A 26,413-nucleotide genomic window follows, 5' to 3' on the forward strand; every position below is an offset into this window, starting at 1 on the left:
TACCCTCCTTAAATGTGCTGCCGCCACCACCATCAACTTGAAGAGCCTCAGAGCAGAGGTCAGCCTGAAAGGCAGTATTCAAAACTGAAAGTGAGAACTGCCAATGACGAACCTCAGGTACTTCCTGTGCTTGGGCTGTATAGGCACACAAAAGTAAACATCCTGAAGTTCAAGTGACACGTCCATTCCCGGAGCTGAACCAGTAGGACCTGCGTAACAGTCACCATATTGAATCTGTCTTTGCTGAGGAACTTGATCAAGCATATCAGGTCAAGATAGGCTGCAGTTCTCGGATCTTTCTTGGGAACCCCTCTTCCCCCTTTGCCCAAAGGAAGAGTAGAGACAAAAAGGCTGTCCTCTCCAACTTTGAGAAGGCAGGTGTTGCTGTTGAGACTGACGGATGGCTGCATCCAAGGATTTTGCAGCTGTCTTAAAAGCTTGGAGCTTCTCTAAGCTGTCATCAGCCTTTGCCCCAAAAAGGGTTGACCCATCGAAGTGGATGTCCAGAAGTCTAGACTGGAAATCGGGAGCAAATCCAGATTTGCGTAGCCATGCAAACCTCCTTATGACTGCGCTCAATCCCATAGAGACGCCAACACAATCTGATGCGTCCAAACCCGATCGCAGAGATTAGCCTGCTGCTTCCTTACCATTATTGATGAAGCCATCCCTCATTTCCCCCTCAGCGATGATATCAGCTGCTTGGGCGATTACATTCCACAAGTAAATGTGTACTTTGCTAATGCATAAAACGCATGAATGGCCTTGAGTGTCATACTCCCAGCAGAGAACAACCTTTTTGCCAGTATGTCAATGTCATCCCCATCGGGTGGGATGGAAGGATATGACCCTGTTTTAGAGGTGGACGTAGCCACCTTTCTAAAACTCTCAGGAGTAGGATGCCTGGAGAGAAAAAAAAAAAAAGGAAAAAATACAATCGATCAACAGCATATGATCTATACTTCTTAACCAATTCCTTTTCGTCTGCCGGAGTAGTATCTGGTTTCTGCCAATTTTCCAAAATGGTGTTTGAGTGCAGAATGGAAAGGCAGAACAGGTTCTTTCGGTGGACCTTTGTCAAGGATATCTGTCAGGTCATCCTGTACTATGTCCTTTGCAGGACCCCCCTAACCCAGATACTCAGACCCTGTTCATCACAGTCTCCTATGCAGAACCTGGATGAGCAGCTGTGTCAGATGAAGCAAATTCTACTTCTGGAGAAGTGGCAAAGTACTCTAAGCGACAGTCCTCACAAATGAGTTCCTCAGGGACATTGGGCACGCCAAAACATGTGTACCCAAATGGTACATCATCATCTTATTCCTACTCAAAAATTGATCCAAAGGACTTAAAAAGTATTTCTTCGATAACGGATCAAACCTCGAAGATGGATCCAAGGATGACAGATAGTTTTGACAAAGACTTTGAGCTCTTTGATAATGAAGATGTCAAAGCTTGCAGCTTAGATGAATTCTCTGAAGGCGACACCGTCTACGCCACACGAGTAGGCATCGCAGAGACCTTCCCACCCAGGCTTTGGGTGCGCAAGTCGAAGCCTTTGACGATTCCCTGCCGGTATTTGAAGGAGCAGTGTGAAATTTTGCCTTTTTTGGCACTTTCAAGGGCCTGGGAGGGGAAACCTTAGAAAACGCATCCATCATTTTATGACGGAAATCTTACCAACCTGCTGCTGAGGCAGAATTGTCTTGGAAATGTACCTGTCTCTTGTCGGGCGAGGAGTCGGATGACGAAGGACGATGGCATCTCTTTTTAGATTTTCTTCGAGAAGACGAAGATTAAGAGTGACGCAAATTGCACCTTGACCTCAACCGCTTAAAATGTTCGGAACGTTTTTTCAACCTTAGAGATCATTTATACCATAAGCTTCTATCTTCAGAGGATTTCCTCTTCGAAGGAGTAGATGACAGGGATTTAGACACTGACCAACCTAGTGAGTCTAGACTTCCTCTCCTTCAAGGCCTTGCTAGATATTGACTGACAGGAACCGCAGTCATCTACTTCATGCTCCTTACCGAGACACCAGAGGCATATCCTCTGTAGATCTGTGATCAACATCTTCGAATCACAGTTGCATACCTCTGAAATCCTGTTTTTGGAGGAAACATATTGGAAGAAATAGTAACTATGCAGTTGAAACTCGAAATAAGAATCGCTGAGGCAGGTCGAACCGTTCTGAAGCAAGCTGTGCATGCGGAAAAACAGAATTCAGGCAACAGTCGCAGTGCGTGCTATTTATACCACAGTCGATGTCATGTCAGAGCGCAGGGATGGAAGCCGAAGCCGCCAAGGGACATTGACACAACACCGCAGAGTGTCACCTGATTTCAAAAAAAGGTTTCAGAAACTGCAAGCAGGATATCGGTATATCAAAGATGGTGTCCATGGGAGGACACAAACCATTTGGCATGAGGCACCCCAACCATTCTTGACCAAGACCTCAAAAGCCTCTCAGACCTAAAGAAGGGTAAGTGCTGGGTTGCTCCATAGACTGCCGACCAGAGGCCAAAGAAGAATCTTGCTAGGGCACATGAGGTATCGATTGTCCAGACTGCCTACAGAAGGCATCCTGCCCCTTGCTCTCTGTCAGGAGGCAAAGGAGGATGATTTAAGATTCGCTGTGGCAACCTGAAACAGGGGAGGCATATGACTAAAGGTATCTGAGGGTGCCTACCAGTGCTTTGCTAGGTCCATGTCGACAGTTGGGACTGAAGCTGGTTTCTCCCAGATCTCCAACAACAAGGCTCTACTGCTGGATTAAAATGCAGGAACTTCTCCCTATGAGGGCCTTTGTCTATAATATTAGTCACCTCAAACTGAACCGTTGGTTTGGAAGGGCACGAAGAGCCCAACATCCGTTAAGATGTTATTTGCAAAATCATTCCTTGGTGGGAAGATTTTGGCAGGCCAACCTATGTATTTTAAACAAGGAAGACACTGAGAAGTTAGCCAAAACCCAATCAAGGTAATGTAGCCGAGTAGTCAAGGCGTAGTCTCAGGAAAACAGAGAGTGGTCTAGGGCTACAATGAGTACACAGAGCAAAATCAATGATTCACGTTAGACAGAAAGTATATAAAAGTACAGTTTGGGGGTGTCGCATGGTGTGCCATCTGTGAAGATGGCTCTCTAAGGGCCTCCGATGCAGTAAGGGTGAGAAATACGTAGTGCTCCTCTCCTGGCGACCTGCCGCTGCCAAGAAGCACAGATGTGAACAGCGCAGGGACCTGAGCTACAGTTGAGCGTTTTTCCAATCCCGAATGGTGTCCGCAATCCCAGGTTCGGCCCGGATGACATGCAGGTCGCTCACCCACAAAATGGCACTCTTCTGCCTGACCTCTGTAAAGTCACAGACTGATGCATTAGGGCAGATCTGATGGTGGTGGAAGCTGCAGTGGAATAACGGCACTCCGTTGTGCCTGGCCCGCTGCAATTGAGCGGCCACTTGCTGGTGGGGGTGTGAGCTGGCCCCCTATAGGTGTGGTGGTGGCAGTGGAGTCGATGACCGGCGATGCTGAAACGGTGCGTCAGCTTAGTGGCCGTGGAGAGGTTGGGGCCTCGCCGCTCTGCCTGGTTCTCAGGGAGCAGTCGCAGAGTGGGGTATCCCTCTGCCGGGCCCTCCATTATTGTAAAAAATACATAGTGGTGCCTAAAAGGGATCCAGGCACTCGCTCTACGGGGGACCCGGGCCGCAGATGTGGAAGTGGAGGTTTGTGATGACCTGGAAGAGGGGGCAGCCAGGGGGCTGTGCTGCCGGCTCCTCTGATACAGCGTGAGGTTCCATGACAACGTGGACTTGCGGGCCAGTGAGTTGCCAGCTCTTGCAGGGCTTATCTGGGGAGCGTTGTGTTAAGGAAGGAGGTATCCTTCTGACACTTGGGCAACTGGGCAGGCTGTCCCCATTGGTCAGCTGGCTCATACTATCTAAGAGCCTTTCTCGCCCTGGCAGAGTTGACAGCTTTTCACCATCCCTAGAAATGAAGAAAGAACAGAGAGGTTGAGAAGAGGTGGTCTGCTGCTGTGAGCTATGCAAAATACTTTTTCACTGTTCGTTCGAAGGAGGAGTGGCTAAGTCTGTGGCGCTACTTCGCAGTCTTTAAAAACCTAATTATCCCGTGGAACGGAGACGTGGAGCAGAGGTGATCTGCTGTGGTCCGCTGAGGGGAGGCTGTTTGTGTAATTCTCAGGACAACACAGAGGTACGTGTCAAGTTAGCGCTTGTTTAATGTTAGCCTGCGATTTGTAATCTAAGTTAATTGGTCCACCGCAGCAGCTAACGCACCACTAGACTTCTACCGACATCTTAATTTAATTCTACTATGCAGGGTAAGACTGCAACGAGTTCAAAGGCATACAACCTTCGAAAAGACAAGTCGTACAAGAACGTTAATACACACACACACACACACGTGCTACTAGCATGGAGTTCTTGGAGACAGTACATTCTACAGAGGTTGGAGATGGGTCTGGAAACCCTGCCCAGGGATTAATTCTAATGTACTTTGAATCAGAAAATATGCAGCGCATTGAGAGGCCGCATGGAGCGAGCATTAGCGATTTATTAAATGCTTCATCTGGGGTTGCCAATCAATCGCTATCGAGGATTGACAACAATGATTCCCTGCTGGCACTATGCTACTCACTTCAAGGGGCGGCGCATAACTCATGGACCCAACACACTACGCCGCAACATATGTGGGGGGGGTGTCTACTTCCCGCCCAGCTGCCCCCCCCCAACCCCGAGCCTGACATCCAGGGGGTGGAGTCGCTGCAGATGTCTCCAACACCCGATGTATTCCCAGCGACACCTAGGATCGGATGATCCAAATGACGACAGGACATGAGTTTATTGCGAACTTAAGGTCAAGGAGCTCTGCATGTGAACTTAATGACAGTGTTATGCACTTTGCCGTAAAGATACCACTCAAGCTTTGCGGGCGTATGCACGAAAACCTGCAACATCAGAGCGTAATGGTTCAATGCCTCTTGGGACCCTTCGATCAGCTGAAGTTTGGTATTAAACCTAACTTCCCAAAAAATTCAGAGGGTAATGAATATGGCTGCGGCACAGGGGCCGGTGACTATATATAGTCGACATTGAACCTTGCTCAGGCCCATCCACAACAAGCAGTGTTGAAGAGGTTTTGCCCATGAGGTATAAAACCCATGAAGAAGAACGTACATCTAAAAATGCTGCAAAGGTTAATGTAAATAATGCGTTGGCAACGCAACCTGACCTTGAAATCTGTGAAAGCCGGCTGAATTCGACAGTTAAAGGATGCATTCATAAATTAAAAACAAAATTTTAAAAAACAAAACGGAAAAGGGAGTCAAGACGCAACAGCAGGCAAAGCAAAAGTGGGGGGACTGACGAGCTGGTGTGTGAAAGAGGCCACAGCAGCACCTGTTGTGGATGTTGATAATCATTCCAATGAGAAACTCATTCCACCATCCCCCTTTTGCTAGTTGCTGGTAATAAGCAGCTTGGGTCGGACACACCCTGATTGTGGTACCCTCTGCTGACCTATGTGACACAGGTGACTTTTTGCCACCTCCTGCGCAGGAATTGGTCACATTGAACCAGTTAATATTGAATATTGCTTTGTTAAAAGACAGCAGTGATTTCAAAAACCTAAATCAGGCAGAAGTTTTGAAGTTGCTGCCAAAAAAATCCTCCTTTAGGATCCTTAATTCCACAGACTCTGATTTCATCGAGCAGGTAAAGGTGAAAAGAAGACAAATGAATAAACTTTACTGCAGCCTTGCCGATACCTCTTCAATGATACGCTCTCACAGACGGACATTTGCATCTCTCAGCTATGAATTAGATGTGGTGGTGCCTGAAGAACGACCAGCCAGCAACTGTGAGAACTGTAACAAAGAGGAGTCTGGGCTTGGCTTCAAGAAGCGTTGAGACAACTCCGCTCCCTGCACCTATGGGTAACGTGCAGGGTTGGAAATGGCTGAAGAGCTTTCTACAACAATGCACAGCTGCTAAATGAGGTTTAAAGTTACTGTGTTGGCACACTAGAGGCTTCAGGAATCTGTCTAGTGAAGAGGGGTCTTTGCCTATTTTAATGGATCATGAAATTTTCATGTGCCAAGAGACCTAGCTGACGGACAAAGTGTTTCTGCAAGGTTTTGTGTTGAACCAAGTAATGGCTAAGAAAGGCGTTTTGGGGAGACCTTCTGGGGGTCTAATAATTGGGGTGCGGCACGCTATGGGTTCATAAATACTCAGCACAAACTCCACTGAAGATAAAGTTATGGCTGTTGAAGTTAAATTAAATCTCCAACATGAAAGTAAGACCTTACTTCTGATAAATGCATGTGACCCGCCTGGAGGTGATCATACGGATAATATCTGTGACTTTCTTGATGACATATGTGTGGGTTGGGGAAGTAATGGTGGAAATGAGCGATACTAATAGGTGGAGATTTTAATGCCCGGTGCCATGATAATGAACTTTGTGCCCCATTTGTTAATGTGTACCCAAAATCCCGTCTATTGCAACAGAGGGGAAATGTGCAGGGGAGAAAATGGGTGGAATCCCTCAGGTAATGGGAACTGGTAATATTGAACGAGTAAGAGGAGATGTACTAGGTAAGGTGACATTGAGAAGTGGGCATAAATGGGCCACTTTGGACTACCTCTTTGGGAGTAATGACATTCTTGATCATGTGCAATCCCTTGACATAGCTACCAATGAGAATAGGGACCATTCCCAGTCTAGTCTAATTCTCTCCTACCTCATCGAAGATGTTGGGCGATGTGCAATTAACGGAATTGTGCCAAGCCACTCTTGAAATTATATTCAGTGGTGCTGTGTGAATACCAAGGCGGCCTTGCATTGGAAAAACACCCTGGGAAGGGCTAGTTGGCAGATATATTCTTCATTAAGTGTGGATGAGATGGAAGGATAACTATATATCCAATGGGGAGATCACGTCCTTTAACTCAACTCGCCCTACTGTCATAGGCAAGGCGCACAGTAACCCGTTTAATGCCCAAATTCAAAATGTCAAGCGCATTATGTGCAGAGAACAATGAGCTGAGAAAGAGGGCTTGCACAGGCTCAGAATTACAGCACTGTACGAGAGCAGCATAGTCTAAATCCCATTACTAAGGTAACTTGGTTGAAACACACTGGTGGAAATCAAAAATGCAAACCATTTACCCCGACATCTGGTATTTCAGTCTCAAGTGAACGTTGGCCGATTGATATATCAGTTACTGCTTTGATGATGGCAATTAAAACTTTTAAATCGCCTAGGGCCCCAGGGCCAAAATGGTTAGCAAATCTAGTCCTCAAAAAGGACCAGACTGTGTGGGTTCCCGATATGAAAGTGTGGTTTGATGGAGTGTGTGACGAACAAACAATCCCGACCATGTGGAGGCAGTCTATGCTTGTTCCTCTGTATAAGAAGGGAGACAGGAACGAGACAGAAAACTAAAGACTGGTGTCCATATTAGACATGACGGGCAAGCTATTCTCGGGCCTGGTATTGAAGGAACTTCAGGATTGGGTCAAATTCGAAAACAACCTGCATGACCAACAAACAGGCTTTAGGCCAGGCACTTCCACTGTACATAACATCTGCTCGCTTGACCAGTTGATTTGTGAGGCCTCTCGAAGGGATGCACCGGTGCTCTATGTGGCGTTCATTGATTTCCGGTCGGCCTTTGACTCAGTAAATAGGGATAAACTCTGGGAAAAGTTAAGGTTACAAGGCTGCCCGGGTTGGCTGTTGAGGTTGATCAGGAAGTTACACGGCGGGACCGGAGTTGGATCCAAGATGGCCGCCGGCCTGGCAGGCTCCGCCACGTGCTTCTCCGCCATTTTGAAGTCTTGAGCCATGCCCTGGGCAGAGTCCTCAGACAAAAGAGGATACAGCTCGGGTCCTGCACCCTCAGCATAAGCATCGACCTAAGAGATCCCTCTGGTAGGCGATGAGCCCTCGGCCGGCTGGCCGCTAGCCGTAACGCCCTGACTCACGACCTTGGAGCGAGCTCCAGTAGGCGGACACCCCGGCACCTGTACCGGTAGCTGCGCTGGATCAAGCCGAGGACACACTCTTGGAGGTGGCACTCGACTTTCCCATACCCCTTGGAGTTGAAGTGGACAAACATGAGCCCCTCAGCTTGGGAGCCGGTAGCCTGGATGGCATCAGGTCTGCCCCGAGAGAACCCGGAAGAGCCCCCGGGTCACTCGGCTTGTGAGCCGGTAGCCTTAGAGTCCTCAGACCTGCCAGAACCTGAATCTGGGGGGAACCCCTATCCGTGGGAACCTGGAGAAGGAGTCACTGCGTTGAGGAGCGTGCTGAACAGAGGGCTTACCTTGTCTTGACGAGAGGTCCCGGAGACAAAGTCCTTAAGGTGGGGCAGAGGAGAAGTGTGGAAGATCTCCTTCAACCGCGACAACGGATTCTTCAATGCCCTGTGATCGAGAGCGCTGCAAGCCAAACATGTGTGCCAGCGGAGGTCCGGCCCCAAACACTCAAGACAGAGTGCAAGGGGGTCCGAGGCCAGAAACGGGCAGTCGCATGAGGCACATTTTGTGAATCCTCCTGCCGCAGATATGCGCCAGGTGATGCAAGGCACTGGAAGGAAGATTGAAAAAACAAAACAGGGAGCAAGCAGAAAGCTAAAAAAGTTTCTGGGCTGGCTGCCAGGTCCGATGCAGTCTGTGCAGAAAAAGGGACTGAGGTAAGGTGCCAGAGGGCAGGGGAATCAATGGGGCGTTCCCACGTCCGAGGCCGTGCCCCCACGTGCTATACTAAATTTAATGGGGAAGCTCAATTTTTCACTGCCAAAGGTTCCGGTACCGTCCCCATGTTGGGGGACGCCCACAAGGATGGAGGAAAGGGGACGGGACGTATGAGTATTGCTCCTGTTTGAGCACTGTTAAATGTTGGGTGGGAAAAGTGGGGAGATGGTGGGGTTTTTGAGATTACAAATGTTTAACGTGGGAATGGCGCTGGATCACATGTGCTACTGTGGAATATGCCGCAAGATGAAGGGGTTGTCTGGATAGGGTAACAGTTGATACGGAAGTGGAGGACTTGATTGAGATGGGTACGTGGAATGCCCAGGGTTGAACTAAACGATGAAAAGGAAATCTGTTCTGCGTAAACTGGGAGAAATGTCCTTATCAATAGTGTTCCTACAAGAGATGCAACTGCTCGCACAGGATGAAAAGCGGATGCGTTCTGGAATGTTCCTGTGCAGTGCTTTGCTTCTGAAGAGGAGAAGAAGAGGGGAGGGCCAATATTAATTGGGGAACATAACCCAATATCCAAGGTTAAGGTATTATGGGATCCCCAGGGGAGATTTGCATGTGTGCAGTGGTGTGTGCTTTGGTATTGTCTCTTCACCTTGCTTTCCCAGTATGCCCCCAATACTGGGCAGGATGTGTTCCTAGAAAAGTTTCTCCTCAAGGTGCTCCCGTTCGCAGAGGGGCAGATTTTGATAGAGGGCGATCTGAATGTGGTACCCTGATCCCCCGATGGACAAAACCCGGTCTGCTACTAGGCTGGATTTCAGAAATGCACTAGCCTTTGGGTCTCTTCTATGGGAATTGGGGATGGTAGATGCTTGGAGGTTGTTTCACGGCGGGGAGAAGGACTATTCTTTCTAGTCTCATGTTTATGGGGGTTTCTCTAGGTTGGATCTCCTGTTGGTTCCCAGTGCACTATATCGGTGTGTCCGTGGGGTGAATATCGGCACGCAAACATTGTTGGACCATGCCTCGGTGTCCATCACTATGTCCATTGTAGGTAGGCTGGAGAGACAGCGGTGCCCTGGTAGCTTTATGACCCGGTGCTGAGGGATCCAGTCATATGCCATGAATTAGGTGAGGTAATTGCCAATTATTTTCAGGAACATAGGAACTCTGGCCCTTCCCCACATATTGTGTTGCACGCTATGAAGGCTGTGGTTCGGAGGGGGAATTAATTAGCAAATCAGTGGCATATACTAGGGAGCAGCAGCTAATCTAACAGGGTCTGGAGGAGGGGGTCGAACAGGAGCACAAGAGAACGGGGTCACGGCACATAAGAAGCCGGAGGAGCACTTAGCGGACATGGCAACCCAGATCTTGATCGCCCCGGATTGGGCGAGCAGGACATGGTACTCGGAGCTTCAGAACTTGGGCCCACCTCTCTGGTTGCCTCATCAGTCGGATCTCCTATCTCGGTCGGAAGGTCAGGTGCTCCACCCAAACCCAGAGGCCCTCTACCTACATGTGTGGCTCTTGAGATGGGTCAGCGAGCTGCAGGCCTTGTCTTGCAAGCCACCTTTTCTTCTGTTCTTCCAGGAGAAAGTTTCCCTGAAAGTACAACCCGGGTTTCCACCCAAAGTGGTATCGAAATTTCCACTGTCCCAGGCCATTGACCTTCCTGTCTTTTACCCGATACCACACCCTCCAAGGTGGAGGAGCGGTTTCACAGGCTGGACCAGTAAAGGGCACAGATTGTTTACATTGCCACAACGGCAGAGTTCAGGAAAGTGGATTAGTTGTTTGTGACCTTCTCTATGTCTAAGAAAGGTTTGGCTGTTTCAAAGCAGACCATCTCACGGTGGATCACGCCTTGCATTTCCTAATGTTACCACAATGCTGGGAAATAATTACCTGCAGACATCAGAGCACAGTACACTAGAGGTGTGGCTCCCTCAATGGCCCTGCAAAAGGGAGTACCGGAGAGGGACATCTGCCAGGCGACAACCTGGTCCTCGCTGCATACCTATACCAAACACTGCAGCCTGGATGTGGCCCGTGGAGCTGATGCTCGATTTGGGAGAGCAGTCTTGCAAAATGTGCTCCTCTAAGGGACTTTCATCCCCCTCCTTCACATGTACTGCTTGGGGAGTCTATCTGATGAGGAATCTGCGGGAGAAAGGCAATCCATTGAAGGAGAAATTACTTACCGTAATGTTCTTTCTATGAATTCTTCTCCCTCAGATTACTCATTACCCTCCCTTCCATCCCCACTAGGAAAGTGCCGCGATCAGTTGTCGCTTTTCCCTTGCTAGGAAGAGATGAGTTTTTATTTTCAAGGACTGTCCACTTCTTGCTGGGTTCCACCCTTCTGTGGTCACCAGTCTTCTAACAAAAACAAAACAATTAGCTTCTTTCCCTTTTTCTTATCAGTTACGGCAGTTTCAGCCAGATTCTTTATCCTTCCTCTGCAGCAGCTGAGCTTTCGGGGGTGGAGGCGGGCAGGAGGGGAGTGGGGTGCAACCTCTTCATGCGCCAGAGATTTTGAAGTAGGTCGTCCCACTGCAAGTTTCACTGCCCCTTCCCTGAGGGATTTGGCGTTCATTTTTCTGCATGAACCACAGCCCTTAGTGTTGTGATCCATACAGAGACAGTACATGCAGATGCCGTGCAGGTCCGTAATGGACATTTTGGAGCTACAGCCCCTGCAGCGCTTGACCTTGGACGCAGACATGGGGCAAACTCGTGTCAAAAAAAATATAACGAAAATGTTGAATATAAACGCCAAGGATTAGCAGTGATCCTCAAGCAGCGTGCTTAGAGCGTGGAAAAAGGGACTCAAGTAGGGGGGGGGCGTAGAGACGCAGTATATCTACGACAACCGATGTCACATCCAAAGCAGACGATCAAGGCAAGAACGATCGACTCGAGGTGCACTACACGGCCCTGTTAAAAAGTTTTCCGAGCAACTGACAATGGAATGGATATCCAACTGATGACACATCTGCGGGAGAAAGACAATCCATTGAAGAGTCTTGCTCCTGAGGCCCTGGACTAGGTCTCCCAGCATCCAAAAAACTGAGGAAATGGCCGATGGCTCTCTCGTGCATGTCTGAACCACCTCAATGCCAGTTTGGGCACATCAATGGCATCCAAGCTGCTGCAAGGGAACCACCAGTCATCTTCAATATTTACCCACAACCACCTCACATCTCAGAGTTTTGTTTGACGCAGAAACTAAAGATCTGCTGTCCCCACATCCGAGACACCTTCTAGTGTCCCCAACCCGACACTGCTTGCCTGGTTTACAGCTTCTTCGAGCTCCACAGAGTGCCCGCTGCATTACCCACATGCTATGTTGAGCCAGTCCAGTCTGCTCGCTGATCAAGGCAAGCCTCGACTTCTAGGTGCCCAAGGCCCACTGAGTCTTCCAACACAACTGACCTCACATCACTTTTTTTTAAAATAAACCAATTTTTATTGAATGTTTACCAAGTTCTGACACAACATATTAATATGACTTATTCTTGTTTCAATACCGATTTCCTCGCCGCTGAACTACCCTCTACTTATCAGTTCCTTTCTTTTACCCCTCTCTGCCCCATTTATTACCTCTTTCTCAACCCCATCCCATACTCATGCAACGTCTTGTTCCGCCATGCCCGCCGCTTAGTCAGCCATGAAGGATTTCACCCATATCTTTAGATACTGCCTTATCGATCCCCTGTTCCTATATGTGATGTGATCTCCGTTATGCAGCTGTGATCCATTTTCCAAATTCCCAGGGTGGGCATTTCTTTGGACCCCATTGTGCCACCAGGTGCCTTTTCCCCAACAGTAATTCTATATGTATCCGTTTCTGCTCTCCTCTACTTTCTTCCAGCTCCCATTTTACATGCATCATCAGCATTTTCTGGTAGCCCAATAACATTGAGAGTTTGGCCATGACCATGTCCCAACACTACATGACCTTTGTGCAACCAATGTTCCTACTTGCCTTCTAGATTTGAGACACATGTCATTCATTGGTCTGCCCATTTTATATAGTCTATCCCTAGAATAGTATATTCTGTGCAAAATATTGTATTGTATAAGCCTCATCCTTGAGGATACATTGACCTCTCCTATAGCCAAAAGAGCTTTTAGACATTATTCCTCCTCTATTGGTAATAGGTCTCCTTCCCATATCTCCTTGATGTGTGTCATAGGTGGGGGATGTACTATGATTTATGGCTTGATATGTTGTTGTTATCCCCTTCCCTTGACCTGGCATCACTTGCTCTTCCCAGCACCTTCAACCCGCAAGCCTTTGCCGCTATCTAATCGTAATGCATCAAGGGATCCAGTCAATGCCACTCCCTGACTCAAAGCCTGCTTGGCATCAAAAGCACCCAGACTTTCAGTGTGACATTTAAAAACCTGAAAGACTAGCATTAAATGTATTTGAAGGGGCCCTGTCCTTCTGATCTGCTTTTCAGGAGCTTGGTGACTTTTGGCCCTGTCTTATCTATGCTTCACACAATAACTGACATTTTGCTGCTGAAATCTTTACCAGACCACCCCAAGTCTACAAACCTAAAGTGTCCCTTTATTTTAAAGTATGCCTTCTTGGTTTTCCCTTCCAGGGGTAGGCCAGTAGTGTTTTTATTAGATGTGCGCATTTTTGTTAGTTTAATTAAAGAACCTATCTTTATAGAACCTTGATTCGACGGATTTTTAATTTTGGTACTAGAGTACTATTGTTTCGATTATTTCTGTACCAGCTCGCCCCACTTCTGTTTTCGGCCCGCGTTACCAAAAGAGGCATACCTGTCAGGCAGCGCCTGTTTCACCTTTAGAATAGCGATCATTGCAGGTTTAGTAGTAGTGTGAGGCCACTACTCATATCTGTACAGCAGTAGTCAGTTCATGAAACCCTGGCACATGCATCTCTTGTGATCCCATGTCGGGCACTAATTATCCATCGGTCCTCGTCGATTCACAGGAACCTAGGGTTGCACAACTGACAAAACCTAAAGACAGTTTGGTACATGTGGCACAGACAAAGAAAACACCCAAGTCACAATATGCAAAAAAATGTTTTACAATACTTTGGACTTGAACCCCCTAGGTGGTTACTGAAAAACACTCTAGATCATCATATTGAATTCTTCAAAGCTGCTTGTAGTTTTCTCGGGTTCTGCACTTGATTGCCAAAATGGATGGCAAAACAAATCTGATGAAGCCATCAAAGCATTGTAGGGAGCATTTATAAGCCATAGATAATCCACTTACTAGGATCCCCCTATTGACGTGTAACTTAAAAATGTAGTAAACAAGTTGTAATGCTCTGGTCCAATCACTATAACGGAGACTATGCATAACATGTTAAGCAAACACATATAAACATACTGCAGATTTATGGTACTGATTATTGTGAGGGGTCAGAAACAAGAGGCGGACACAAGGTATCCATCATATTAACCAAGACTTTTATTAAAAGGAAAAATGATTGGGAGAATGCCTTTCTAGCCCTGTTCTAAAGAGGAATCACCCTACCTAGAAAGCAAAACTAAGGATATGTCTGTCAGGATGTCAGTAAATAATAAATTGTCCTTGTGTCCAAACGTCCTATCCTGGCCCTCACACTAACAAATAGAACAAAAAGGCGCAAGGAAATGTCTTTTTTCTGATGTTAGCAAAAAGTGTTCACAAATCAAAATTATCCGAATAACTCCAAAGAAAATGTTCTCCAGGGAAAAGACCCTTGGATCCAGAGAGTGGTCCCCTACCCCAGGATTCTTTAAACGGGATGGCAAAAAGTGTCTCTTTAATGGTATGTTATGTTACTTTGCATTTATATAGCGCCTTATGTACCATTGGTATGATCTCAAGGCGCTGGTAGGTTGAACGCCCTCGGTAACCATAGTTAAAGTCAGTAGAGAGAGAGAGAGAGAGGGAGTCATAAGGTTCGTGTGTGCACCGGATATGTGTGCAGCAGGTGTGGCATTCGTATGATAGCTGCTTCTTAGCGGTAGGTGTGGTGGTTGGGAGATCAGGAGTATGTGTTCGTTCTGGCAGGCTGATACCAGACTGATTCTGGCTGCGTTAGGCCTGAGGAAAATACCTAGGCTGGCGGGTGTGCAGCCAGCTGTGTTTAGTTAGGATGATGGGCAGTATGTGGCAAGTGTTGGTATGAGAACAGCTATACCGAATGTGTCATAGTTTCACTGTGTTCTAGTTGAGTGGTGGTGTATAGAAGAGAGTGAGAGTGGTGATGTGATATGGTGGTTTTCAGTAAGTGCTTGAGATCGGGTGCCTTCATGCTCCATGCATTCCATGCACTCCTACCATTCCGTGCACTCCTACCGTCCCATGCCCCCCATCCGTCCCATGCACTTGATTCATCTATTCCATTTGTTCCGTTCATTCCATGCACTCTATCATTCCATGAACACCATACGTATCATTTACCCGTCCTTTCTGTCCTCTCGTCCACTTCGATCCTCTCCTCTATTTCATTGATTTCATCCATTTCCTTAATTTCATCCAGTTTATTCCTTTGATCCACTTTACTAATGTCATCCACTTCATTCATTCTATTCAGTTTATCCGTTTTAATTTACATTTGTGGTTATTAGTTTTCGATTTCTTGCCCGGATCATCATGCTGGATTGTTATTTATGATAAAGCAGCTTTGGGCTAGGTCATTGATTACTGTTATCCAGTTTGAGTTAGGAGTCGATTTTAGGGGAAGAGCCATGTTTTCAGTAATTTGCGGAAAGACATGAGGTCCTCAGTGAGTCGGATGTGGGGTGGAAGTGCGTTCCACAGAGTGGGGGCCAGGGCTGAGAATGATGATCCACCTAACCTGACTGAATTGGTTTTTGGTATGACTAGGAGGCTGGCAGAGCTTGATCTTAGAGTGTGTGGAGGATGGTAGGGCTTTAGTTTGTCTTGAAGATATTGAGGTCCGGTTTTATGCATTGCTCAGTGAGAGATGCATAAGATTTTGAAGATCACCCTTTGGGCAACCAGAAGCCAGTGCACAGTTTTGAGGGCTGAGGAGATGTGATCTCTTGGGGCAAGTGCTAGTAGCAGTTTGGCTGTGGCGTTTTGAGCTATTTGTAGTTTAGTCAGTTGGGACGCGTGGACTCCGAGGCAGAGGGAGTAAGCATAGTCCAGTCTTGACATAACAATTGATTGGACTGCGGAGAGTCTGTCCTTTGGACCTTCTCTGAGCCCTCAACACTGTGGTTTAAGCAATAAAGCTCTTTAGCAGTCTTTCTGTAGACTTCTTGTAACCTTGTAGATTGACTGGTATGCTCCAGTGCTAGGAATCAGTGTTCAATGGCAATTGCCTGGTGTACTCGCCTGCCAGGACTTCTAATGTGATTCTCAGTTCTTTGATTGTATCAGAATAACATACTGTGAACACCTGGCATATCTATCTTTGTTAGCAATTGTTCGAAGTGCTCCCCCACACTGGCATCTCATGCATATGTTTTTGAATGAGGTTGGCTTTTGCACTTTGTCTTGCCTGCATTCAAAGAGTCATCTTATTTGATATGAACTTTGCATCTCATCTTTGAGACATTCCAACAGCCTTTGGGCATTTTCTATATCGGCAATTTTGTAATTTTCAAACTAGGCATGTCACGCTTGTTAGAATGCACCGGGGACCGCAGCTGTTTTGGGGAGACTAAGTGTTTCTGATCATAATCGCGGTTATGTAGGACTGCTCCTTCACCTGCATTCCACTGTGGCGAGTGCAGACGTTCCTCCAATGTCCTGTGCAGCTCCATAGTGTCACATCGACTTCCCCTGTCGTTAAAGACTAAAGAGCACAGCCTGTGCTAGAGGTTTGACCTCCAGGAGCACCTTTGAGGCTCGCCATGTCTCTGTGACCCTCTTTGCTCGCCCACGTCTCCTCCTCTGTTTCCAGCGGCCTTCTCCATGCCAGCAAGCCTTCCTGTATGCTTCTCGCTCGCAGCTCCAACATGTTCAACTCATCTAGAATCCTACTGGCATACAGACAGCAGGTACGTCTGAATGTGTACTCCTCAGCACCGTAGGATTTTGATTTCAACTCTCCTTCTACCACTTCCCCAACCTCACTCTCGCAGTACTCATCACAAAGTAATCAAAATGGCAACAGTCGAGCTACACAAGATACAATAGAAATGAAATGTATAATACAAATGTAATACACATTTCTAAAAGCTAAATACAATTTTAATACTGTCTTTTCAAGAACCCCCCTGAAATATTAAACTTTGATGCAAAGAAATGTAAAGAAAATGCTGGAAACAAGGCACAGGGCTATATTCTGTTATTGGATTGTCTCAAGGGCCACTAGAATAACAGTGTGAGTGACAATTTTAATTAGTAATGACCATTTGTTTTTATGCAACCATTTGTTCAACTATCTATTTTATGCCAGGGCTACCTAGGTAAACAGAAGCACATTTTTATGAAGCATATGAAATTCAGTTGCTGGTCAAAGGAAAACAGAAAAACACCCTGGTTTTAAAATACCACACAAGGCCCCATTGTCTAAGAGCCTCTCAACCACATCTGACAAGTAATTTTGCTTATGGCAATATCAATTACGATAAACCATAGAAATTGATAAACAATTCTGTGACCCATTATAACTTTGAACACAATATTTTAATTTACCAGATCTAGTAGATGATTTATAGCCAAGTCAACAGCTTCTGTGGAAGGTGGATCCAATAAACGGCAAAGAAACGAAGCAATTCTGCCAAGTTTTAAAATCTGAAAGACAAAAAGGGCCCCGTTAAGCAAAAAAGCAACAAAAAAAAAAAAAGTATTCACATAAATGGTACAAATGCATATTCGCTTATAGCCTTTTCTGGTATCAGATAATGTTACCAAGGAGAAACACATTCTTAAATATAATACTGCCAGTGAGACAACTATCCCAGCACCATGACAAGGTTGAGGAGCAAAGGGCGGGGGGGGGGGGAGAGAATTTAGGGAAGCATTCAACAACTTTGCAAATTATGCATGCTCTTTGAAATCTGAAGCAACTTGTCCACATCTGAAGAATTCCTATAAATCAACGGACATTGTTTTCCAGGAAGCAAAAGGGTTTTTGCATGAACTAAACAATATGAATACAAATATATTTGGTGCAATTGACTCACAATCATACCAAAAGATCGAAGTTTTTACAATTAAAACATCTCTACTTTCCAAGAAATCACAAACCGCAATGGTGGAGCTGGGTGGCACTGAAGATGGCCCCCCTCTTCATCTGCTCTGTGGTTCTCATTTTCCTTAATCCACTGCCAGATATTGGCTTGCAGGGGAGTGCCGATTTGATTCAATGGAAGGTTTCTGCAAACCAGAGCAGATGAAAATGTTCCCCTGCCAAGGATGCTGCGGTCTCTGTCGACCACAAGAAGTGGTGAACATGCTGTGTAAGTGAAAAAGGCATCCACTTAAGTGTAGGGGTGTAAATAAATTCAGCTTTGGGTAAGTATTCTTCCAAATTCCGGCTGAAATTTAAAAAGTCGGCTTCGGCCAAATACTTAAATAAATATCACTCAAATCTGAATAGTTTCCCCTTCAAAATGCATTAAGTACTGCTTTGTGTTTGTGCCTGGAATCATTCAGGCATGTCATGCTTATGCTTTAAAAGTGTCATTGAACAAACGCTACTGTCACATTTTTGACTGAGTGCTGGCAGAGCAGAGGTGAAAAAGCACAAATAAACTCCCTGCACTTCATGTGCTGGACAGACTTTCAGCTGGTGGTTTGCTGGGGCGTGGAGGGATGAGCTGAAGCAAATCTCTCAATATTTTGAATGTATCTCTAGTCTCCCCTCCATTTTGCAGTTGAAACCAATTGAGTTTGCACAATAGTTCATGAAGACACTATTGAAAAATATTGTCTTTAGGCGCATATTGATTTGCTGATGACCTGTGTGAGAAATCCGAAAGTTACAGATTCCAATCCCACCAATTCCCAATCCAAATAATATAATGATTTAATATACCTGTTGCAGAGATCACAGTATATTCAAAACACTGCGTAATATAGCTCAGGGGGTAGTGTACCTGAAGCAAAGAACTGTATTCAACCGGCAGGCCAAGGTTATAAAGAAAGATAGCTCAGTGGGAAGTGTTCCAGCGGCACAAATGCACTTGTAATATTGAAACATAGGTTACAATTCCTGCCCTCCAACTTTCTCATGTTGCCAAAATGAGTCCCTTTAAATTGAGTAAAAGTGACAGATTTTAGTAAAGTACATGTATATCTTGCTTTTAACAAAAATGCCCCAGTTTGTGAACGCAGAAATATTCCTCCCAACATTAGACAGATACAAAACGAGGGATATTTGTGAAATAATGAAGAGGAGATCGGATACATTACTCACAGTAATAGTATTTCTGGTGCTTGTATCTGCTTATATTCACATGCTCTGTATAGTGCAACATCTAGTGGAAGTCGTAGAGTATTACAAGATTTGTTTTCAAAACTCAAAAACTGACGTCGACAGGGCGTGGCTAGTAATACTATCCCCAGTGTGACGTGTACTTTACCCATGGTCATTCACGCGTCGCGGTCCCTCAGATGTTTGTTTCTGACATGAGGTTGCATGAAGTGTAGCGCGAGTAAAGATGTGATAGCAGAATCAGTGAGAACCCAGAAAACATCTAAGCACCTTCTACTCAAGTAGGGGAGGTAGGGTGGGCGCATGTGAATCTAAGCAAATACAAGCACCAGAAATATGATTAGGGTGAGTAAATTATGAGTTACTCACTGTAGTGACTAAGATACTCTTAGTCCATAGTCCCCTTTCCTCCATACTGTACGGGCGTCCCTCGATAGGGACGAGAGATGGCACCTTTTTCACTAGAAAAAAAATGATCTTCCCCTTTAAATTTAGATGCGTGCGGGGGCGCAGCATTGGGAGCATGCGCTCCCCTGACTCCGCCGCCACTCCTCAGTCCCCTTTGCCGCGTTGACAATATTACCTTTGCCTAATGACACTAGCTATATTAGGGGTAGGGGGGTGGTGGGACGTATGGAGGAAAGGGGACTGTGGACTAGGAGTATGTTAGTCACTACAGTGAGTAACTTATAATTACTCCTACATCTAATCCCCTTTCATCCATAATGTGTGGGCTATTACAACTGAATGTAGCTCCAGGGTGGAGAGGTGACCCTCCTAGGAAAATAGTTTCCTCAAAACTGCCTGACCAAATGCCATATCCGACATGGAGCTGGCATCCAAGCAGTAGTGCTTGCAGAAGGCCGAATGCGTAGCCCATGTAGCCGCCTTGCGGATGACCTGCCAAGGGACATGCTTCTAAAAGGCAACGTGATAGCATGGGCATGCAAATTATCTGGAAGAGGTTTGTGCTGCCCCTCATATGCCTCCCTGATGGCCGCAACCATCCATCTCGCTATGGAAGCCTGATAGCCGGGCTTTGACCCACCGAAGGTGGCAGAGTATCTGATTTGCAGAAGCTCTTAGTTCTGTTGAGGTACAATTTTAGGGCTTGCCTAACATCTAGACAGTGCAGTACCCTCTGAGCCTCTTCCTTAGGGTCCACAAAGAAAGTTGGTAGGACCATCTCTTAATTTTTAGGTAAAAATGCTGGGTGTGTTCTAAGCACCACCTTGTCCTTATAGAAAGTAATAGAGGGCTCTGAAGACACCAGAGCCTGGATTTCACTGACCCTGCGTGCAGAGGTAAGGCCCACCAGGAGGGCTGTCTTAATGGTGACCAGCCTGATATCCGCGGACGCCATTGGCTCGAATGGTTTATGAGCCAGGGCGACCAGGACCACATTGAGGTCCCACACCGGATGTGGCTTTTTAATAGGTGGGTAGAGCCTGGTCAGACCCTCCGGATGTCTTAACTACCAGGTTGGAGGATGAAAACACCTCCTCCTCCGAGTTCCAGTAGGCTCAGATAGCCGCGGCATGTGTCCCACCTGCACCCCCGAGTGAGCGGGGGGCGCAGAAAAGGAACAAGTTACTTACCTGTAACTGTTGTTCTCCAGCATGGGTCTGGCATGGATTCACATGCTCATGAATATTCCCCGTCGTCAGGCTGGGAATCCTCGGTAAAGAAAAAACCAGTATCAGTTTCGTTTCTGATCTGTCTTTCGTAGTAATAACCAATCACTGGTCTCTGCGTCATACTGACCACAGCCAATGACTGCCCTCTACCTAAGCACCGCCTCTGGCAGCCATCTTCAGATTTGGAAGCACGTGAAGTGGCAGTATGACCAAGTGAAGAGCCGCAGAGGGGTAGGCGGGAGGGTTCGCATGTGAATCCATGCCAGACCCATGCTGGAGAACAACAGTTACAGGTAAGTAACTTGTTCCTTCTCCAGCATGGGGTCTGGCATGGATTCACATGCTCATGAATAAAGAATACATAGCAGTACACACATGCACAACCACGGGAGGTGGCAAAGGCTCAACATTAAGCATCACATCAACTCAACATTAAGCATCTTACCTCCTCACCAGGCTCACCTCAGGCGAACAGGTTGCGCAGCACTGCTTGGCCGACCCTGGACTCCTCCCTGGAATCCCGGTCGACGCAGTAGAATTTCGTGAAGGTGTGCGTCGACCTCCACGTAGCAGCCCTGCATATGTCCAGCAGGGGCACACCAGATAGGAACGCCGTGGTAGCTGCGATCGCTCTGGTGGAATGGGCTCTCGGACGGCCAGGCAGCGGTCGGTTTGCCAACCGGTGACAGTACATGATACAGCCGGAGAGCCATCTGGAGATGGAAGCCTTCGAGAGAGCCTTCCCCTGATTGACAGGTCCAAAGTTCACAAAGAGTTGTGACGTCTTCCGAAAACCTTTCGTGCGGTCCACGTAGAACTTCAGCGCTCTAGCTACATCCAGCGAGTGCAAAGTCCTCTCAGCCGGCGACGAAGGCGACGGGAAGAACACAGGTAACACCAAGGGTTCGTTGAGATGAAAGTCCGACGGTACCTTGGGCATGAAGGAGGGGTGCGTCCTGAGCACTACCCTCGTGTCGTGGAAAGTCAAGTACGGGGCCTTGCAGGAAAGGGCCTGGATCTCTCCCACTCGTCGTGCGGAGGTGATGGCCACGAGAAAAGCTGTTTTCCACGATAGAAACTTCAACGGGGCCGAGTGCAGAGGCTCGAACGGAGGTCCCATAAGTTTGGTCAGCACCACGTTGAGCTCCCACGCCGGGGCCGGAGCCTTCACCGGCGGGAACGATCTGAACAGTCCCTTCATGAACTCTTTCACCAGACGATGAGACCACAAGGACGTCCGTCCCGTGGTTCTGGTGTATCGGGAGATCGCAGCAAGATGAATCTTGATGGACGCGTGTGCCAGACCAGCTTTGGCCAGCGTCAGCAGGTACGGCAGCACTTGGGGAGCCGTAATCCGTAGAGGGTTAATCTTCTGTGCGTGGCACCAGACAGAAAACCTCTTCCATTTGTGTCCGTAGCATTTAAGAGTCGAGGACGCCCTGGCCTTTGCAAGAACCTCTCTGCAATCGGCCGGTATGTCGTATCCTCCAAACTCTAGCGCTGCAGGAGCCAGGCCTGCAAGTTCAGCGACTTCGGGTCGTGGTGGAGGATGGCGCCTCCTTCCCTGGAGAGTAGATCCGCGTCCGCCGGCAGCTTGATTGGCGGGGACGCCGACAAGTCCAGAAGGTCCGGGAACCATATCTGCCTCGGCCACGCAGGTGCGACGAGGATCATCCTGCACCGTGACCTCTTGAGCTGGTTGACGAGCCGGATTAGCAGAGGCAAGGGAGGGAACGCGTAGAGGAACAGGCCCTCCCAGGGGAACGAGAAAGCATCGCCCATGCTCCTCGTCTGGGGAAACCTGCTGGCGAACCTCCGGCACTTGGTGTTCGTCGCCGTCGCGAACAGGTCGATCTGGGGTGTGCCCCACCGTCGGAAGAGGCGATCCACCAGATCCTGCCGTAGTTCCCACTCGTGGCACGAGCGCAGCTCCCTGCTGAGTGAGTCGGCGATGGTGTTTTTTATCCCTGCCAGATGAAACGGCACCAGAAGAATCCCTTGGGCGACGGCCCAATGCCACAGGTCCTGCGCCTCCTTGGACAGCGCTGGGGACCTGGTTCCGCCCTGTTTCCTGATGTAAAACATGGTGGTGGTGTTGTCGGTGAAGATCCTCACCACCTTGCCCTTGAGGGACGGAAGGAAGGACCTGAGGGCCCAAAACACTGCACGGAGCTCCAGGACGTTGATATGCAGGGACTTCTCCGTCGGGAGCCAGAGTCCCCTTGCGTGCAGGTTTTCGGTGTGCGCTCCCCACCCTTCTAGGGAGGCATCCGTGGTCACAGTCACCTGGTGGGCTGGGGTCTGGAAGTCCATGCCCGCCGTCAGATGCGCGCGGGTGCCCCACCACCGTATCGCTCGTCGGAAACTCTCGTCGAGCTTGATCCTTTCCTCGAAGCTGCCCGTCGTCTGGATCCAGCGCGCATCCAGGAACTCTTGCAACGGGCGCATCCGGAGCCTGCACATGGGAATGAGGTAGATGCAGGAAGACATCATCCCGAGGAGGGACTTGATGGACCTCACCTTGGCCGCGTCGGCCACCAACATCCGTTGCACCTTGCCCAGGATGGTCCTGGTCCTCTCCTCCGACGGGGAGGCCAGAAGGGACACTGTGTCGAGCCTCGCTCCCAGAAATAGTGCGACTTGCGCGGGCACCAGGTGGGATTTGGCGTAGTTCACGGAGAATCCCAGGTCCGTGAGGAGTTGGACGGTCCTTGCCGTGTGGACCACGGCGAGCTCCCTCGTCTTGGCGCGGATGAGCCAGTCGTCCAGGTAGGGGTAGACGTGAATCCCCTCGCGGCGCAGCTGCGCCGCCACCGGTGCGAGGCACTTGGTGAAAACCCTGGGTGCCGACCGCAGTCCGAAGGGAAGGGCTTTGAACTGGTAATGACGCCCTTGGACCACGAATCTGAGGAATTTTCGGTGCCCCTTTAGGATGGGAATGTGGAAGTAGGCATCCTCCAAATCCAACGACGATAGGAAGTCTCCTTCCTCCAGCTGACCCAGGACGTGCTGGAGGGTGACCATCCGGAACTTCTGCGCCTTGATGAACTTGTTCAGGCGTCGCAGGTCCAGGATGGGGCGCCATCCTCCCGTCTTCTTCTTCACGAGGAAGTAACGCGAGTAGACTCCGGAGCCCCGAAGCCTCTTTGGGACGAGTTCGATGGCGCCCTTTCTGAGCATCGCCTTTACCTCCAGGAGAAGTTGAGGGACGTGAAGTTCTTTCCTGGCCACGGGGGGGACGCGCGGGCACCTTCTTTGAAACTCGAGCGCGTGGCCCCGGGCCAGGGCGTCCAGCACCCAACGGTCGGTGGAGATGGACTCCCACACGCTGACGAAGCCCGCCAGCCGGCCTCCCACCGGGGTGCTTCGGTGGGGGCCCGACCCCACGGCCGGTTCAATCCTGCTTGGACGCGGCCTTGCCGCCTTGGCCTCCTTGGCGACGACGGCGGGGTCCGCCAGACTTGCCTCGTCCTCTGTAGGCCTCTTGCGACGACGAGCGGGCCGCTTGACGGTAGGAAGCGAAACCGCCGCCGGAACCTTTGGAGGCGCCCTTGCCTCCGCCGCTCCGAAAGGGCGTCCGCCGTTGCTGCAGTACTCCAAGGGCCCGGGCCGTCTCAGTATCCGCCTTGATGGCCTGAAGGGAATCGTCCACTGTCTTCCCAAACAGGTTGTTCCCGTCGAAGGGCATGTCCAGGACCCTGGTCTGGACGTCCTGCCGAAAGTCCGTAGCCTTGAGCCATCCGCGACGTCGAAGGCAAACGCCGTTGCCCATCTGGCGGAACCCAGTGTCGGCGATGTCCGTCGCCACGGTGATGGCGTGGTCCGAGGCCACCTCACCTTCCTGCAGGATCTCAAGGGCCTCCGCCCTCTTGTCGTCCGGCAGAAAATCCAGCAGGGGAGCTATCTTGTACCAGAGTTCCCTGTCGTAGCGGGCCACGATAGCCAAGGCGTTGGCCGCTTTAATCGTCGTCGCCGCCGACGAGATGACTCTGCGCCCCATGGCATCCAATTTCTTTCCCTCGCCGTCCGGCGGGGAAGTCGACGTGGAGGCCGCACCCCCCCCCGCTTTCTTCCTGGCTGCCGCGGAGACGACGGAGTCCGGGGTAGGCTGCGCCCGGAGGCATAGGGGGGCCGAGTCCGGGACCCGGTACTTTTTCTCGTACCGGTCTCTTTTCGCTGGCGTCGTGGAAGGGTTCTTGAGGAGGGAAAGGCCCTCATCCCAAATGTCGTCCAACAGAGGCACTGCGAGGACCGTCTTCCTCTTGGTCTCGCACCGTTGGTAAAGGAAGCCTTCCTTTTTCTTCTCCTCAGGGCAGAGTTGGAAAAGCTCGGATGCCCTGGCGATCATTGAGTGGAACGATCCAATCTCGTCGGGCGGAGAAGCCCTGGTGGGAGGCGACGACGGAAAATCCTCGTCGTATGCCTCGTCGTCCGTACCCGTCGCTGCCGTGTCAGTCCCCGTATCATCCCCTCGGGTGGACGGGGAGGAGGGCTGGACGGGGCGCGACGGTTGAAAAGGAGGCGGTGGATGAATCCTTCTTTTCTTGGTAGGGGGAACACCAGAAGGTCCCGGTTCTGGATCCCCCGACGGGAGAGGTTCCTCCGTCGGTAACGGTAGTCTCGTCCTTATCTCGGAGCATAAGGACTGTATAGCCAACAAAATGGCCGCTGAGTTGTCTTGCGGCGCTGGCAGAGGGGAATCCGACGGGCGAGCAGGGGCCCCGTCGGTATCCTCGACGATGTCGTCGTCGTCACCTGCGTCGGGGCCCATTCCGACGGGCTGGTCTTGTTCCACGCCTAGGCCGTGGCTTAAGACCTCGATCAGTTCCTCTTCTGAGGTTGAGGCCGAATCTACGCCGACGCCCTGCCCCCCCTTCTTCCCCACGGAGGGTTTCACGGGGGTCCTATCGATGGGCACGAAAGAAGACTCCCTCCGAGGAGGCAGGGAGATTCTGGGCCCCGAGGCCGCCACCACTGGTGCAGCCTCCACAGGCTGGGCCAGGGCCGCCGCGACCGTTTCGATAGAGGGCTTGGTCGAATGGATCAAGGCCTTCACCACCTTAGGTGCGCTCACCGCCTTATCCTTGAGGGAGGGGGCACTGCCACGCTCCTCCTCTGCCTTAGAGCTCGACCGGGGTCTCTCCAGGAGCTTCGCCGGGTGCTCGGCCTTCCTCTTACCCGACCCAGAGCGTTGGCTCGTGGTTGATGGTGCCGGGGAGGGTGCGCCCTGCCTGGCGCCCGTAGAGCCCGACCGTTCGGCGCTCCCGGTGCCAGCGGACTCGCGGTGCTTGGCCTTATGTTGGGCCCCCGTCGCCGGGGCGCCCTCAAAGGTCTTAGAAGACCGCTCAGATTTCTTCTTCTTCTCGCCAGACGGGCTCTTACCCTCCAGCCAGCTGGCGAGACGTTGATGGCGGTCCTTCATGGTCCGTTCCGACATGTTGCCGCAAAACGCACAGTCCTTCTCCACGTGCGTCTTGTCCCCATGAAGGCAGTAAAGGCAGAAAGAGTGTTCGTCCTCCTTGAAGACGTTCTGCAGCTGGCATCCAGGGCAGGCCCTGAACAGCTTTCCGGGCGTCGAGCTTCCCTTCTCCTGGGCCCTCTCCGAGACCGGGCCTGAGAAGCTTCTGGAGTCCTCCGA

The 26,413-nt window shown here is 49.5% G+C and overlaps 1 protein-coding gene across 2 annotated transcripts in view; it reads right to left on the reverse strand.

Annotated features, from left to right (window-relative positions):
- DHX36 (DEAH-box helicase 36) overlaps positions 1 to 26,413 on the reverse strand; it is a 1,119,030-nt gene that overhangs the window by 557,069 nt on the left and 535,548 nt on the right. For both annotated transcript variants that reach the window (XM_069618410.1, XM_069618409.1), the window contains exon 17: positions 17,395 to 17,493. In XM_069618410.1, the coding sequence (XP_069474511.1) occupies positions 17,395 to 17,493 (99 nt within the window). The remainder of the gene's footprint in view (positions 1 to 17,394; positions 17,494 to 26,413) is intronic.

This window comes from Ambystoma mexicanum, chromosome 10 (assembly GCF_040938575.1).
Source record: "Ambystoma mexicanum isolate Mex_15411 chromosome 10, UKY_AmexF1_1, whole genome shotgun sequence".
Lineage (NCBI taxonomy): Eukaryota > Metazoa > Chordata > Amphibia > Caudata > Ambystomatidae > Ambystoma > Ambystoma mexicanum.